The following is an 18,645-nucleotide window of genomic DNA, read 5'->3' as shown; positions in this document are numbered from 1 at the left end:
GAAAAACAATTACCTGTTGAGATGAAATGCTGAAATAATCTCACACAATGCCTGACCATCTGACTGTCTGCATTAAACTCAGTAACACAGTCTTCATGGATTCACTAGCTTGAGAATAAAATGCTCATTCAGTTTCTTGCCTTTTCCCATTTCAAGCTAACATTTAACCTCAGAAGTAGCCTGCACTGTAGGATATGTGTCAAAAATCTGGATCAAGAGAGGTCTCATCCTCAGAAGAACTGGCTCAACCAGTTCTTGTAGGGTTGCATCCACATCCCTACCAGAGAAAAGACATTTAGCGCACACAGGAAGAGAACATTCACAATGCATTCGGGTCCTGTATTAGCAATCTCATGAAATTCTTCAGAACATTGTGTCAGGGAAAGCTGAAGTTCACAGTAGGAGAAAGATAATACAGATATCAAAGGAAGTGAAACTTTTTTTGTACTCTTTGGAATATGAAAAGAAGATCCTTAAAATCTGAGAAGATTCCTTTCCATTACCTTTAAGGCATTCCTTTTTTTCTTTTTTTTTTTGCTTTCAAAATCCTAAATCCGACCCAAAAAAAACTCAGAAAAAAGTTGGCAAGAGGGAAGCAGAAACAGCAGCTTCTTAAACTTTATTCTTACTCCATTTTTTTATCCTGCTTTCCATCCAAAACCCACTTTTGTGAGGGTTCCCCTTAAGTTTCTCTACAGAAGGGGAACTGCTGTCTGAAAAGCGAATTCATCTCCTCAGTGTGAAACAGGTCAATAATAATACATTCATAAGAAACTATTTATTTCAGGTTTGTGCAAACCTGGGTGCTCAGTGGCTTCCCACAAATCAAGCACACCAAACAGAACTATATGCAATATATTCATACAAAAAAGTCACAAACTTAAAAATTTTCCAGTCCATTCACCTCAGGATGATTGGTTACTAATTTACATATTTATGACTCTATCCTTCCATACCACACAGCTCATGAGAGGAGTTTTCACTTGGGCAGGAGTGTTTTTGACCTATGGGTGTGATTTAATTGATCTAAAGATATATGGACCTTGAGTTTGCTTGCCAAACTGGCAACATCCTCAAAGCATTCTGATTAATGTTCTCTTCAAGGCCTACTAGATCCAGGATGACTTTGGTTAAAAAGTTTACTCCTTTGATATCCAATATAATGTTAGCTCCATCTTTAGAGCTGGTTTTCAACAGAACCATTGCACTCTTCACCTTCATATTAGCTAAACAGTATATTGAGGGGTCAACCTACCTCCTAGGCCCACATCAGTTCTGAAACCACAAGTCTCAAGGCTTCATTCATTAAGAAACAACCCAGGTAGCAATTTTAGGTTTTCTGTTAGGGACGCAAAGTACAGCTTTCCAAACAGAACATACTTTACTGTTAGGAACACCACAAACCAAAAAACCTTAGAGTAAGGCTTGATAATTTTTTACACCATGTTACTGTCACTAATATATTTATCAGGTATGTCAGCCTAGTAACAAGACACCACATCAGTTCTATCGTACAAGCCTGAACTTTGCCGGAGTTTATAGCTACAGGTCCAGAAATCAAAAACATGAGCATAAAATAAGTACTGAATGAGGACTGATATACTATCTTGTATCTGTAACAAGCAAGTAAAAAAACTTTCTTCCCCACAGATAACTGTAAATACTAACACTTAACTTAGATCTGCTATCATTTGATCTCTTGTTTATAGTCTGAGGCACTGCATTCAAGCGTGAGGGAGAAACCTTTCTGGGGAAGGTTTCCATGGCTCCCTCTTCTGCATTACCTAAAGTGAATTTCATAATAGCTCTGAACCCACTCTTAATAGAAGCTTGTTTAATAAGTACAGCAGAGAAGCTGATGTTTCCTTTTTGCTAATAACTGTCAAGATCTTTCATGAGTCAGGCCTAATCTTGCTTCTCAGGTGAATCAAAGTCATCTGCTCCCATCAACTCAAACTCAAAATCTTACAGAGGAAAGAAATCCCACAACACGTGGATGACACGGAGCTACTGCAATTTGTGTATAAAAGCACAGGCTGCATATGAGTTAACACAGCATGCTGTTCTTAGAGAATGCTCTCAAGAGGAGAACAGCATAACAAAACACCACCACACGTTTATTAGGACCTTCACTGTCAAAATGAGGAAAGTTTTCCCTATTCTTTCCCATTCAGCTTCACTCTAACACAGTAAAGAATCACATGGACAAATGTCCAGGAATCTAATGCCAGGAACATATGCCTTGAATTGGGTTTGTGTGGCAAGTTCTGGCAGCAGGGGAGGTGAAGAAGTGGCTTCTCAGAGCAGAGTACAGCAGCTGCCTCATGGCAGATCAGAGCCAGGACCAGCACTGGCTGTTTTCTCTGTTAAATAAGATCTAAGAAAGGAGAAAAGCTCTGTGCCACAGCAGCTGGAAGAGAGGAGTCAGAAATGTGAGAGAAGCAGCTCCGCAAGCATCAACGTCGGCGCCAGGAGGTGCTCCGGACACGGAGCAGCAGCTCTCTGCAGCCCAGAGAGACCCAAGGAGAAACAGGCTGTCCCCCTACAGCCCACAGGCACCACACGGAGCAGATCTCCCGTGCAGCCACGGAGGAGCCCACTGTGCAGCAGTGGCTGAGGCCCAGAGGAGGCACAGCCCACGGATACCCCACAGGAGCAGCCCGTGGGGAGCAGCCCGCCATGGGGCAGGAGGGCTGGGGCAGATGCCGCCCGTGGGACAGTGCCAGAGCAGCTCCTGAGGGTGGGCCCCGTGGTACGAAGCCGTGTGCAGCAGTGCCTGGAGAGCTGCTGCCGGGGGGGAACCCACACAGCATCAGCTGGGGCAGGACGACATCGCACAAGACGGACCCACGTGGAGCAGGGCACAGTGGCCATGGGGAGCAGCAGACTGGAAGTGTTATGGATTGACTGCAGCCTCCATTCCCTGCTCTCTCACATGGCTGAGGGGGATAAATAGGTAGCGGAAAGGAGGTCTTAATTTGCTTTTACTTCTCACTGCTCTAGTCTGCCAGCAATAGGCAATACATTACATTTATTTCCCTTATGCTGAGTCTCTTTTGCCCTTAATAGTAATTGGAGAAAGATCTCCATCCTTACTTAGCTCATGGGTTGAGATTTCTCATCATACTTTTAGCTGCCCGTTGGCATTAAACTGTAAGAGCCAGTGCTTGTGAGCAACAGCACTGCCTTGAAATTACTGGAGCTGAGGGCAAGAGTCACTGGGTCAGACAATACTGCTGGGGTTGCAGAGTAATTTACGATTTATATTGCTCCTATCTCCGAAAGGTTCTGTGTTAACAGCACACATACTGAAATGTGCAGTCACTTGGGAAGGGCAAGTACCTGCACAGGTATAAAGCATCAAAGAGAAAACAAAAAATGTTCTTTGCAAGATATAAGGCTTGAGTACTTCAGTGAGGATAAAGTGCTTTGTCTCAGTAAAAATGATCAGACTAACTCACATACAATTTTCTTCCATCCTTCAAAACCTCTCTTTTTTTATGCTGCGAAAAGCTGTCATTCTTTGACCAACAATCAAAATTTTCTTTCAGTCTCTCAAAGCTGTAAGAGTCACTCCACAAAATATGAAATGCCCAAGGTGAAATTATTCTGGTACTTACTTAAGCAGTTGCAAACATATAATACTACACTCAAAATGCAGCTGATGGTGAAGCCTCACACAAACAAAACAACAACAAAAAAGCCACTATCAGAATTCATGAGACATCTTTCTACCTCAGAAATTATGTGCTGTGGTCTTACACAGAGAAACAGAAACGAGATTAGCAAAGAAATGATTACATTAAAAAAAAAATCAGAAAGAATCAGCACTACACGTCATTGTACAGCATAAAACAGAATAATACTACACATAGAAATTTCATAAAATAGTATTCATCTACTTTAATCAACATTCACTTATCTCAGATTTGGAATTTGCTGGCTTCGATCTAAGCCACAAAGTCTGTGGAAGCAGCTAAGCTTCACATACACTTATGAAAGATAATTTACATCATGATTCTCCTAAAAAATGACCCAGACTTCTGCATGAGGTTCAAACACATTAGCAAATCTTCACTGTTACATCAAGAGTTCTGACTTTTAATGACAGAAACAGTATAGCTACTCATTATTTGAAAACAAGGCCACACTAGTAGCTTAAGCCAGTTGCATTTAATCACCAATTACCTACTTCCTCACACATACACTGTGTAAAAACACATTTGTCAAGCATGAAAAAAATAAAACCATGATGGTTTGGATTTCAGAGTTCATATCTTTCCTGATTTTCCTTAAAACATATTTATATTTTTTAATTATTCTGTTAGCAAAGGGGGATTTTAATTATATATGTACACAATCAAATATGCAGCTACACATACTGAGCAAGAATGAATTAAGAGTGAAAGAAAACCACACCTCTGCATGCAGTGAATTGCAGAGAGAGAGCATGTTTCACACCACTGTTACTAGCACAATTGAAACTAATGTGCATCTAGGGGATACATTTTGCTTTGCATTTGCCATTCCAAAACATTATGGATTTATAAAAGCAGAGCATTAGAAAGAAAGATCAATGTATGACAGTTCTCTTTGATCTGTTGGTTTACTTACTTCTGCAAGTGAGATCTGATTTTAAAAGCCACAGGAATTTACTACTTTGAAGTATTTTAACTTTTCATTAACTGGAACAGTGGTACTAGATTACAAGACAAATTCAGAAGGCAGAGCTTATTTCACTTTTGCAGACTTAAGCTCATTGCACAACTAATAGGAAATCCAGTGCTTAATTCAATTTTCAGGTACATGATTTGTTAGCAGAAGCTATGGGAAAGAAAAAGGATAGTCCAGATGAAGAGAGATGACCTACTTTGCTTCAGAATAAGCAGTGCAGCATCCCCTCCCAAATTCCGAGAAAAGCCAGTAGGAGATTAAATTTGTTTTGCTTTCCATGTTTATTCAGCTGACAAGCATGACCCTGAGCATTGACCAAATTAGTAAGGGTCATTTTGCCCATTTTCAAACAAATGTGGACTAGCTAATGAAGACAGGAGAGGAAGAATCAACCATTTGCAACTGTTTGAATAAAACTGGTGACTCCTGATACTGGCATTCTTTAATGTGCTTAAAACAGCAACTAAGCACAAATGCAGTGGAAGTGCCTGAAGCTAACAAATGTTTAGCTTTCTTTAATAGTAACTTAGAATCAGATCTACTGCTTTGCAGATAACACTCTATGAACTCAGTTATCTGAATGGGAAATACAAATGTATATCACGTAAACTGAATTTTTTAGTATTTAGTTTGAAAGATTTAAACTATGACTCTGAGCTAAATATGGAGAGGAAGTTTATAAAGTTGCTTTCTCCACCCTCTCCCATTTTCAACTTTCAGGGCAATCTATGAATAATTCATTAATTCTATTTAGGATTTGATTATAGTAGGTAGAAGGCAAAACTTCAGCGAAAGCCAGAGAGAAAATTCGCAAATATGCTCTTGCTAAAAAGATTCTCTAATAAGTGAAATACAAAAATTTAATAAGATGACCACCACAAGTCTGAGCACAAAGTTATTTTTCATTTTTCCTTTATCTGGAACACCTTTGAAATAAGAAAATAAAAACAAGTTACCATATTATTCTCACTCTTTGCTGTCAAACTAGTTTATGTGTGTATAAACAGAGGGGACAAAAATTTATTCATATTCTAGCTCTATTTTTGCCCATGCAATGAATCCACATACACATCCAAGTATACCATATACAATCTGAGATTTCCATTTCCTTATCCAGACACCCAAACTCATGTGGAAGAAAGGAACAGAATTCACTGAGTCATTTATCTGTTACCCAAAACAAACACCCTTTTTAGCCCCAGATAGAAGCTTACTGTTCGTGGCAGTCTCACCTCTGCCAGGAAAGACCACGGAGCAGATCTTCCTGGAAGGTATGCTAAGGCACATGGAAAACAGAGGGGCGATACAGGAGAACCGGCATGGTTTCACCAAGGGCAAGTCCTGCTTGACCAACATACTGGCCTTTTATGATGGTGTCACTGCATCAATGGACAAGAGAAGAGCCACTGATGTAATCTATCTGGACTTCAGTAAGGCCTTTAATACAGTATCCCACAACACCCTTCTCTCCAAATTAGAAAGAAATGGATTTGATGGGTGGACTGTCCAATGGATGAAGAACTGGCTGCATGAGTGAATCCAGAAAGTGGGAGTCAATGGCTCAGTGTCTGGATGGAGATCAGTGACAAGTGGTGTCCCATAGGGGTCAGTGCTGGGACCAATACTCTTCAGTATCTTCATCAATTAAATCAAAATTGTGGTTGAGTGCATTGTTGGCAAGTTTGCAAATGACTCCAAGGTGTGGGGAGCAGTCAACATGCCCAAGGAATGAGACGCCATCCAGAAAGATCTAGACAACCTTGGGCAGTGGGTCCAGGAGAACCTCATGGGCTTCAACAAATCCAAATGCAAGGTCTAGTGCTTGGGCTGAGCCAACCTCCACTGTCAGTACAAGCTAGGGGATGAAAGGGCTGAGCACAGCCCTGCCAAAAAGGACTTGGGGGTACTGGTGGATGAGAAGCTGGACATGAGCCAGCAACGTGCAATCGCAGCCCAGAAAGCCAACTGTACCCTGGGCTGCATCAAAGGAATTGTGGCCAGCTGGGTGAGAGAGGTGATCCTGACCCTCTACTCTGCACTGGTGTGGCCTCACTTTGTGAACTGTATTCAGATGTGAAGTCCTCATATAGGAGACACAGACCTGGCAGAGTGCGCCAGAGGAGGGCTACAAAAACGATCCAAGGGATTGAACATCTTCCCTATGAGGACAGGCTGAAAGAGCTGAAGAACCTCCAGACAGACCTGAGACATTTCAGTTCTAAAGGGAAGCTGCAGGAAAGAAGGGGACAGACTCTTCAGCAGGGTCTGTTGTGACAGGACATGGGGAAATAGTTTCAAGCTTAAAGGGAGGAGATTTAGGTTGGATATACGGAAAAAATCTTTTACATTGACAGTGGTGAGGCACTTGAACAGGCTGCCCAGAGATATTGTGAATGCCCCATCCCTGGAGACTTTTAAGAGCAGGCTGGACCAGGCTATGAGCAACCGGATCAAGCTGTGGATATTCCTTTTCATTGCAGGGGAGTTGCACTAGATGGCCTTCAGAGGTCCCTTCCAATTCTAAGGATTCCACAATTCTACTCTATGATAAAATGGATCTATTACTTAATGGAAGGAACTAGGAGGTTAAGCACTAGAATATGTTCCATAAAAACATGCTTTTGACTCTCAAAAGGGCAGCTCAAAACCAAACCACTGGTTCATTCAAGAAACAGTCCTCTTCATTAAAAGACAGGTTCTTTTGTCCAAAAACAAGGGCAAAATGCAAGGTTTAACAGGGCAGATACCACACTGCAGAGCAGTGCCCTCAATGCCCAGTAGAGGAGGGAGCACATCAGGCGGCAGGACAGACACACAAAGGACATCCACATGTCACACGCAGGGACATTCTCAGGCCCTGGCGCCAGCATAAGGAAGCAGGCAGATCTGGGCCGGACATGCATTCACAGCAGCCCTCTCACTTCCCAGAGATGCTAGTGACAGGGCATACATAATTCTCAATCACAACAGACTTTTTGCCAGCACAGGGTCACAAATCATAAATCATGTAATGTAACAGGAAGGGACAACAAGAGATTTTTTTGTTTGTTTAAGCAGCCAACAGTTACTTAGAAAACAAAACAAAACAAAAACCACATCAACTCAGCTCCTCATCTCCTCAGAATCTCTGGAGAATAGATGTACAGAGCAGCTGGATAGAGCCTGTCTTCTCCAGCATCTAATACACATCTAATGCATCTTTACACTCTTACACATCTTTAAAAGTATTTCAGTTTCATAAAATTTGTGTATACCATAGACCCACACATACATCTTGGACAAAGTCAATTATCTTCACTCAGTTTCAAGAGAACAACATTTAATGCTCGTCTTTAAAAGAACTGCTTTAATGCTGCCCACAATACTTCATCTCAATACATTTTGTTACACACAATGGCTGCACTACAAAGCAGCTGATTTCTACCTTCTGAAGGGTGATCGCAAGTGTGTCATGTTCTTGGGCAGTGCAAGGACCATTCCACTTCAGCTTTTATGAGGCCCCTCAGAGAAAATCATTTCTCTCTGCTCCACCCTCAGCAGCGGAAAGGGAGGTTCTGAAACCGTTCTGTACAAACCATGTCTTTGCCCCAGCTCTGCCCTTTTCCTATTGCTCCGTCTCATGAGAAAATGTGCATTTCCTGCCCATGTCAAGGAAGACAGCGTAACTGATGCAGCATGAACAGAGCAGAGCTGTGGGAGCAGCAGGAAAACAGCCAAGGAAAAAGAAAAATACACCGGGTCAGACAGTACCTCCTTCAGCCCCACTGTCCAGCCTTCCCACTCCTTGATCTCTTCTGTCACTCACCCAAGGCTTAGCACGGACAGCTCTTGAAAACTTTATTAAAGACTGATCCGTAACTAAAACAACACAACACATTCCAATTCTCAGCCTGTAGAATTGTTCTTCACATAAACACATGAGGAATGCAGAAAGAGACAGTAAGGGCCAGAGTGCTGGAAGGAAAAAAAAACCTGGGTAGATCTAAGAAAACACTGAAAGCTAGCAGGACCTTCCAGCTCCTTGGAATGCTCCTTGGTTACACACAATTTACTCAAATATCAACAGCTTCTCAATAAGCTCTTTCAACCTAACAAGTAAAATTTTTCTTATGGTAGCTGCGTACTCTTGGGTAACTCAGTACCTTACAGTACTGAGATGCAGACCATAAGCAGAAAAACTCCATAATCCAAAAGTGAGACTTGGAAAAGACTCAGAAAGATCTGTTTCTATCTAATGTACCAACAATGAACCACATAAACAAAACCAGTACAAAGAAGACATACACTGTATTCAATAATTTAATTTTCTTCCTTTCAGGTAATGTTTAAAAGTTTTCCATAAAGACAACTACCAACAATTATATTTCACTCTGAAGACAAGTAAGCTTAGTTATTTGAAGCTAGCTCCTGCAGAAAAACTATAAGACTTGCCCCTGAAGGTGTAACTAACACATGGCAATAGTACAATATGTTTGCAGCTAAAACAAAAATACCTACTGTAATAAAAAGAATCTGAAGCCAGCTGCACTTTTACAGTGAAATTTGTTCACTAACAGACTTAAAAGTGTATGATGAAAAAAGTCCATTTAAAGTTTCACTAGCAACTCAGAAGTCCAACTTGTACACACTATAAAGTATGGCATAGGCAAAAATATTCATGTACTGATAACTGTATTAACACAACAGACAAGACAGTTAGCTCATCTGCATTACTGTGCAGCAGAACCTACGCTTTTCCTTGGATTCACTATTTATGTGTCACATAAATGATGCAAGATTATTAGATGCAGCTCCCTGGTCCCTTGAGTTCCTATCACCATAAAGAACAGTTTCTGTTCTCCAAATTGTTAAATGCTGCCAAAACATATGCTGTGAGATCCCAAATCAATGCTGTTTGATTTGACTGATATTTGCTGTTGATCAAGTACAGTCTGACAATTACTGTGGGGACATGAACATGTAGCTATCGTTCTGCAGCATTCCAAAGCACGCAGAACTCCTCATGATGAAATACTGCCTTCTCTCCTGATCAGAGTGCAGAGTACAGAGGTGATTCATTAGGTAGCTGGATTGAAGAAACATTTTCAATGGAATAGCATAACAAACTTACGTAGTGAGGATTGCCTTTTCAAATGCTCTCAGATAAGAATGACATTCAGCATGTTTTCAGGGAAAGCAGCTACAAATTTTCTGAATCTGTTTTCAGATTCAGAGTTACCCTTGAATGCTTAACACCTGATGCAGGCAGTATTATAGTGAAATTTATTCTTTCTGCAATGACCTGAGGAAGTGAAAGTCTCATTTAAAAGAAAAAAAGAAAAAAAGAAAAAAAAAAAACAACCTAGCTTATATTTACAATTTACTGCTACAGAAAACAATTTAATTTATGGAAAGCTGCATAGCATTTCAGGTATCAAAACACAGAAAACAAATTTGCCCTCAATTTACATTTGGAAAATGCAATTGTTTTCAGGCACAAGTGTTCTACCAGCATCCCTGGAAGAAGTTGTCTTGTATTTGTTTTGTTTTGTTGTTGTTGTTTTAAAACAAAAGTCTCCTACCACCTTTTAAGCAAAAACCCTCCTAAAACTTCTACCCAAAGGAGGTATGCCAGACATGCCAAACTATTAAACCCATCCGGATACTTGCACCAAGTTTTGGATGCAATTAGAAAACATTCAATTGGATGCACTGAAGACTACTTCATATATCAAGGAAGCCACACTGAATGACCAGACTTCTGTTGTCAGGCAGTCATGCTCTGCATGCTTCTGTACCAGCAGCAATACACCACAACCTCGCACTTGCTACAAAAGGCATCCTGAGGTGAGGTGGGCGTCAAGCTGTGCTCAAGGAAGGAGAAGTCAAAGGTCCTCACAAGTAGGAAAGACTAAAGGAAAAAAGCTGATAACAACAATTTCAACCTTGCTATGGACTGCTAAGAATCCACATAGTATAAACTCTGATTTTTTCTGACATTATCTTAACACAACCAAGCTTCTGCTTTCATTGTATTATATCATCATAGGTGAGAAGCTCACTTCCTTTTAAAAGTAAATTGTGTTTTGAAAACCATTTGTTCCCTGCTTAATATAGCTTTTCTGTAAGAAGCGACTGCTGTGTAAGAAGCGTTATCAGGATAGCAATGCATGTTAACTACTTGTCTTCTCACCAAAACTGGAAATTCTGCAAGTTTCCACTTAGAAATAAGCATCACTTTTCCTATAGCCTATGGCAAATAGCCATAACATGACTAATATGGTACTTTACTGAGGCCAGTTAGGGAACACAAGTTGGTTGAAAAAAGTAAGCCCAACCCAGTAATAAGCATACCATGTACCATGTAATTGAGAGACCTTTTTGATCTTCATGCAACTGGTAAGGATTGCTGGTGGTGGAGGGAAATTAAGACTCTCTGGAAAGAACAGATTCACTTTCCACTCTTTGTAATTGAGTAAGAATTCCACTCTGTTTGTGCCAAATGACTTCAGTTGCTGATGTACACATTCTAATAAGCTATTCTACCCTGCATATTCAAGTGTAAGATTTTATTTCTGACAAAATTTGACTGCCTTTCTGTAAAGACTGCCATCATCTTTAAGCATGCACTCCATCTAAGTAACATTTGTTTCATTTTGAATTGGTTTGCTTTTTTCTGTTTTCAAGTCCCAAGTTTTAGAGCATGAAAATGTTTAATTCCTCAGGAATGGTAATTAGCCATCGGTATCTTTTGCTCATGTAAAGAAAAATGCATGAATAAATGACTTTTTAAATAATTTAACTCCCTTTCTGAGCAATGGAAGAAATAACTGATTCCCAAATATATTTAATTGAACCTACTGCTGTTTCAAATTCAATTTTTCTTTAATTGGTAACTGCAGAACATGTGAATTATTAACCAGCAATCCCTGAGAACAGGATATAAAATAAAAAGAGAAAAGGCTTCCAATGTAGCTGGAAGATAAACTAGCATTTTCCAAGATGCTCTGTAGAATTCTGCCCCTGTGCTGTGGGTTTTTTTTATTACCATCTACCTCAAGTCCTCCTGGAAGGTTTCCTCTATGGAGCTACAAAAATCAGCTTGAGGATGACAGTATTACAAGATGTGCCTCTTCTGAAATGTTAAAGATTTTCAAAAGGGCTACAGGCACAAGAATCTGTACCGTGTCATCTAAAGAAGTTAGGCAATAAGCAAGAACTTTTTAAAGGCTCCTCAGCTCATTTGCGAAATTCTGCAGCCAACAGTTGTTTCCCTGCTTGCCCACAGACCAAGCAGAACCAGAGGCACACAGCAACAAGCATGGCCACATGTGCTGACAGCACAGCAAGTGGCAACTGTTCTACATTTTTACATACTACATTCTAACATGTTCTTACAGTTATTTCAGCTTCTCTATATTAGAACTAGACATTAACCAGGTTCACCAGTACAACTGCACTAGCTGTACCTAGTCTTATAAGCTCTTGGTTTTATTCCAAACATTAAACCACTCAGCGCTTGCAGGAAAATGAAAAGATATCCTACTTTGCAGCCAGCAGGCTTCACTTCAGAAGAGGAATACCCCAGCCTTCTTTGCAGAGCGGAGCTCTAAGACACCAAGTGAACAAAGTACATCTGCACCATTTGATCTGTTTGTTTACAAGGTGCTACCAGGTGGTATGGTAGCACACCAGCTGTGCCGCATGAGGATCCCATCAGCTGCTGTCACACAAGTCAGTTCAAAGCATACAAAAAGGACATTCATGGCAGAAGGATCACAACACCCCAACATCTAACTCAGAATTTTCCCCCTGATGCCAGGAGGGTATAAATTTCTCCAACCCTCTGAAACAGCCTCATTTCCTTCGGAGGCTGGGGAGCTGTGCTGGTAAGCTGAAGCGTTATGACCATGTCAGTGAGTGAAGAAGCCAGTGGCAGGGCTAGTGTGTACAGGCACAGCAAGGCAGGTAGGCGGCCACCCACAGCTCCAGTCTGCAGCAGAAGCGGGGAGGGGAGCCAGGCAGGAGGCAGGGCAGAGAGCCACACTCTGCCACCACCTGCCCAGGCACAGAACTTACCTTTCACACTTAGATTTCATAGAGAGACCTCATCTGAGTAAGGGGACAAAAGGAAGCACAGCCTTCCTGTCTATCAAGTGAAAACATTTTTAACTAGATAAAAAGTGGAAATGTCTTAAATTCAAGGTTTTAAATTGGCCTCCTATCTTGAGGAGCAAGTATCCTGAGAGGAGATTCCTTTTCCCCTCCTACTTCCTCTGCAAAATGTTTATCTTCTACTTAAAGCACCAGGAAATCACTGGATGCTTAATTTATCTTTTTTTCTAGTTCAGCTCTGACAAAGTTCTCAGGAGCACAGTCGCTGCTGATGACCCTCCAGACAGCACTGTTGGGAGGTTGTGCTGAGAAAGCAACACTGCAAGTCATTTGATGAAGAGCCACATTTGTTTAAGAAGCATATTACTCCATAATTCACATGGGATTTTTTCTTCTACAAATTGTCACCCTATAATTAGGGGGTCTATTCAAGTTTGATAAAGCATTTTGCACCAATCCAGCACTAGCATTCAAGATCTTAATTCTTCACACAACCAAGCCAAAACTAAGCCCACCTTTTTCCCCAAACAATTTACTGTCACCCAAAAGGAAAACCTTTCAAGAAGGCCCTGTATTCTCTGCTATGCAGCAGGTCAGATGGTATTATTTTCTTATGTTTCAATCTGGAACTGTACCAAAAAAAGTTGCCAACTGAACTGCTTTGTAAAAATTTCATACACATCTATCAAATGAAACACATTAAGGGAATGTTTCACATTAAGGGAAACAGCAAGTTTGCTTGTGGTACTAAAGTAACAGTAAAATAAACTCTGCTGTATACACTTGTGCGCTGTTGCAAAGACTGCCTAACTCTTCGTCTTGTTTGGGGTGTGACTCATGCGCTAGGACAAGATGTCTCTGCAAACCTCCAATGTATGCACAGAGTAGCACCTGCAGCTATACTGCATCAGCCACACATAGATGAGCCAATCAAAGTCATGGAGACAGCTACCAGGACCCTCTGCAGCAGAACTCACACACCAGGTAGGATGAGAAAATATAAAACATGTCTACAGGTCAACCTCAGTGAAGGTATGGTAGATATCCTGGAAAGGGACATCAGCCCTGACTTGGTGGCAGAGGGGTTGGGAGGCACTCCTTTTACAATCCCAATCTCCAGAGACATTTTTTTCTCAAAAAGTTGCATGCAAAATACCCATCTGACACTTGCTAGACAGAACAAAAATCCATTTTCCCTGTTATTTATGTAACGAGAGAAATGGTTCATTTCAGTCACGTATAGTGAAAACAACAGCATGAACAAGCAGCATCCCACAAGCAGAACACATCAAGGGGTTTACCTGCCAGATTATTCTCAGTTTACCCATCACAATGAGAAAAAAGGTGTATTTACAATTCTTGTTATAGCTCAGCACAGGAGAACACAAATGCATATGAAGAGGATGGAAAGGGGCAGGAGAGAGTCAAAGTAGTACCCTCAGGAAGAGAGCCATGACATAAAACAGTATTTACTTCCAGCCGAACCTTGGAACTTCTGTTGGAGAACCATCACTCTGCTTTCAGACCAGGTGCGTTCTACAACACAGAACAAAACCTATTATCTCTGTATTACAATCCAAGTGAGAAAGAGAACACACCAGTTTGAGTGCAGGAGGGGAATCCAATACCGCTGCAGATTTTTTAAGTGAAGGAAATTATAATGAAAGGACACACTGCAACGGACTGCTCCTACTTCTTCTATCTGGAAATTCAGGATGTGATTTCCAGAATTTTAAAGAATGAGAAAAAAAGAATGTCTTTTCAGGGTAAATTCTTTGAACTCTCAAACTTTTGGAATGACTGTATTCAGCTGTAATTAGCACTAATATTTTAGTGAGAGTGGAATTTATGCACACTCTACCATCATTCACATCTCAGGTTTAGATGGGATAGGAAGGGGAATTACAATTTTCACTTTTTACAGCACTGATGTAGGATAATATTTCTAAAGCAGTCTTTGCAATTTTCCCTTTAACTGCAAAACCCCAGGAAACCTCATAACCATCTTTTAAAGTATGCACATAAATATACTTTAAAGCCAAAAACTGGCGTCTGCGTGGATGAATCAGTGTATCATTTTTCTGCCACGAATCACTATTTTACAAAATTGCAACCAAATGTCTTCCTGGTCCCCAGTAGTTTAAAGTCAGTCATCGTACAGGGATTATACACTGGTCATTGAAGGACCCTTTGTCTTAATTTTATAAGCCTTGAGGGCTACATGGAGAAAATCCTAAATATGTGCTGCACTTTTTCTTTTTTCCAGTCCAGTAATTTAACAAGCTCTTCCAGGTAAAAAACAGATTAATATTTTCAGTGAGTGCAGTAATCATAGATTTAATTTTCCTACAAGAGGACTCTTTCTAAGTTACCTAGTTCTGCTGAAAATTCAAAAGGTTAAATTTAACTGCTGCTCAGCATATATTGAACGGTATTGTGTATATGGTCACCTATTGTGCCCAACAAAGCATCATAGAAAGCCCGGTTTGATTCTGTGTGAAACTGTAACATGAACCTATTTCTTGGTTCGTTTTATTAAAAAACTAGATTTAGAAATCTGTTCCGTCAGCAACCGAAGCAAACGAAATGTGCAGGCAAGGTAGGAACAAGAGGCTATAGTGAAAGAAATGAATCAGTCACGAGAAGGAGCCCATAAAATTGTTAAAGCCCACAAGTTGTTAAGACACCTGAATATGCTGTATTGGGCTTACATGTCAAGGTTTTGGCAGCAGGAAGGCTGCAGCGTGGCAACGGCACATAGGAGAGAAGAGGAAGAAAATGAGAGAAGCAACTCCCTGCAGGCACCAAGATCAGTGCACGGGGCACTAGGCGGAGCAGTGCAGCCACAGTGGCACAGCCCACGGATAACCCACGGTGGGGCAGGAAGGCTGGGGCAGATGCCACCCGTGGGACAGTGCCAGAGCAGCTCCTGAGGGTGGGCCCGTGGTACGGAGCCGTGTGCAGCAGTGCCTGGAGAGCTGCTGCCGGGGGGGAACCCACACAGCATCAGTGGGGCAGGACGGCATCCCACAAAACAGACCCACGTGGAGCAGGGCACAGTGGCCATGAAAGAGACAAAGAGTTAAGGACTGACTGCAGCTTCAGTCGCTGCTCAGAGGGAGTTGGTAGAGGAGAGTGGACAGGGGAAGGTGTCTGCAGTTTGTTTTTAGTTCTCACTGCTCTAGTCTGTTAGCAGCGGGCAGCAAATCACATAAAACTCCCTTATGCTGAGTCTGTTTTGCTTTTGACTAATTAGTGAGAGACATCCCTGTCCTTGTAAGCTATAAGCCTTTCTTTCATCCTATTTTCTCCCTTTATCCTCACAGGGGGAGTAAGAGAACAGCTGGTGGGGCTGAGCAAGCCACCACCATGAAACCCCCACATATGTTCAGAGACATTCCAAAAAACAAATATTCCAAAATCGCCCAGTCAAGCAATAGCAACCCATAGTATTCCTTTGGGAAGAATGGTGATCACTGGAAGAAAAAAAATGAAAATGAAATGTCCTTTGTTTTGAATCACATCCCTTCAACAACTCTCACTGTTAAAATACACCTGTGGCACTGTCTTAATTACAGAAAATAAAGTCCTATCTTCAAGCTTCTATTACAATTCTGAAAATTTCTGACATTACTGTGATGACTAAAACAATGTATAACCATTCTTTATGGCAGAATGTATGCCATATAGCAGGCTACTGGTTTGGCATATTCAGTTTGAAGCATACTAGTGTATGGGGCTGCTGAATCACAGCCTGAACCTTTGATTGATCACCTGAGGTGAGCAATGAGTCAGCCAGGGGAGCACAGGTGAAGGCAATTCACCTGTGCTGCAGGAAGGGGTGCAGCCTGGCTCCACCTCTCCTAGACCCATTTAAGAGCTGACTGCCAGTGGGGAAGGATCTCTCTGGAGATCTGCTCCCTCAGGAGTTCATCTCGCAAGCCCAGGACAGGGTGAGTGACTTTCTCTCATTTCCTCCAATATAAATTATATTAGCCAAGCTCCTGGATATATATATATATATATATACACACACACACCTATATCTATTGACTGTATGTCTATTGTATATCTATTGACTATATACCATCTGTATATCCATTGATTAAGCAATTGGCAAGCCAGGCAGGCCAAATCCACTTTACATCATGTCTCTCTTATAGAGTTTCTATAAATGGGTCAAGGGGGAGAACACCATTCCCCTTGATAAAATGATCCCTGGGCAGATTCCAGGGTTTCTGGGATCTCCTTATTATCAACTGGCAACTATAATTGAGAAATGGGGTCCCCTGTGTACTTTGGGGAATATTTCCCCAGTACACTTAACAGAATACTTTCAGGGACTGGACAAAGATGTCTTAACTACAAAAGAAAGGCAATTAGCTGCATTCACAGTGGCATGGTCACTGTTGAATGCTTTAAATCAAGCAGAGACAAGATCAGATAACTTAGAAAATGAAAATCAGCTACTAAAAGCTCGGATTGACAAACTGGAGCAAGAACTTAATGTATTGACGGGGAAAAAAACAATTTTACAGTCTCTAGGTCAGGTCCGTAGTATTTCAATAGATGGTAGTCATACCTCTGAAGTAGTGGACCTGGTTCAAGAGGAAAGCAGGAGTTCCAAATCAGACCTAGAGGTTCCAGTTATGGCGGATCCCCTGGAACTCCGTCCTATTATAACTCAAAAAACAAAAAAGGTGCAAGATAGACCAGCAGGGGTGCCCCCTGACCAATGGCCCCCTGCCGAAACGCATTTGCATGTGACAGCCAGACCATACACTCCTACTGAATTAATGGACCTGGTGCAGCGATTTTGGCAGAGGCCGAGAGAGAATATACCTGCATGGCTGATCAGGTTATGGGATTCAGGAGCAGAAAGTGTTATGGTTAATGGGCCGGAAATGGCAAAGTTGGCCACCATAACATTACATCCTGCTGTCAGGCAGAGGCTATATGCTGCCATCCAGTATACCAATGAGAACCACTCAATAATAGATTGGTTAACGGCAGCATGCCAGATGGTCTGGCCAAATAAAACAGATATTCCCCTAAACATAGGACTATGGTCCTCCATGGAGGACCTTCAAAACTACATTCGCAAGTTAGGCATGAGAGAAGCAATATATGAAGACTCGTATGATAGCCCAGATATGATCAAGTTCTCAGCGGGCATGCGAGATTTAATTTTACAACAGGCCCCTTCCCGCCTATATGGGACCTTGGTTTCCATATTAAACCCTCTGGTGACCTCGGAAGCTGTAGTTCAGCAGGCTGCTCAGATAGTAGCTGATCTGGGGGAGACAGAATGCATACGGACTAGGCGCAACATTCGGATGTTAGAAGGAGCTGAGGTCCTGCCGGTGACTAAAACCAAGACGCCGGCTATTCGAGCTCCTTGATCGGGACCCATAAGGGGTTTCCCGAAAACAAATGTTTAATGACCTAATTTGAGCTGGGGTCCAATTTGCTAAGATTGACCGCCAGCCCAACCATGTCCTTCTCCAGCTTTGGAGACAGCTAAAGGACAATTTGGCCCTAGCACAGTTCATGGTGTGATGGGGGATGTTAGTCCCCCTAGGGCCTCCAGACAGGACTGGACGCCCTATGTAGAATTAATGATTTATTGGTCCCAAAAAAATATTCAGAGAGTTATGGCATTAGTGGACACTGGAGCAGAAACATCAATCATTTACGGAGATCCAAACAAATTTCATGGAAACAGAGTGATGACTGGTGGTTTTGGGGGACAAACTATTCCTGTCACCCAAACATGGTTAAACTTGGGGGTTGGGCGTCTCCAACCCCAGGAGTATAAGGTATCTATTGCCCCAGTCCAGGAATACATCTTGGGCATAGATATTCTATGCGGTCTGG

At 41.6% G+C, this 18,645-nt stretch overlaps 2 protein-coding genes across 4 annotated transcripts in view; one reads left to right on the top strand and one right to left on the bottom strand.

Annotated features, from left to right (window-relative positions):
• Window positions 1-18,645, bottom strand: part of MAST4 (microtubule associated serine/threonine kinase family member 4) — a 287,688-nt gene that overhangs the window by 236,988 nt on the left and 32,055 nt on the right. The window lies entirely within an intron of this gene.
• Window positions 6,602-18,170, top strand: LOC146542157 (uncharacterized). Its single transcript, XM_085213444.1, has 2 exons — window positions 6,602-6,679; window positions 16,932-18,170. The coding sequence occupies exons 1-2, from the start codon at window positions 6,602-6,604 to the stop codon at window positions 18,168-18,170; spliced, it is 1,317 nt and encodes a 438-aa protein (XP_085069570.1).

The sequence above is a fragment of the Meleagris gallopavo genome, chromosome Z (genome assembly GCF_905368555.1).
Source record: "Meleagris gallopavo chromosome Z, MGAL_WU_HG_1.1, whole genome shotgun sequence".
Classification (NCBI taxonomy): Eukaryota; Metazoa; Chordata; class Aves; order Galliformes; family Phasianidae; genus Meleagris; species Meleagris gallopavo.
The sequence above is the reverse complement of the archived record's forward strand: the minus strand, read 5'-3'. Positions and strand labels throughout refer to the sequence as shown.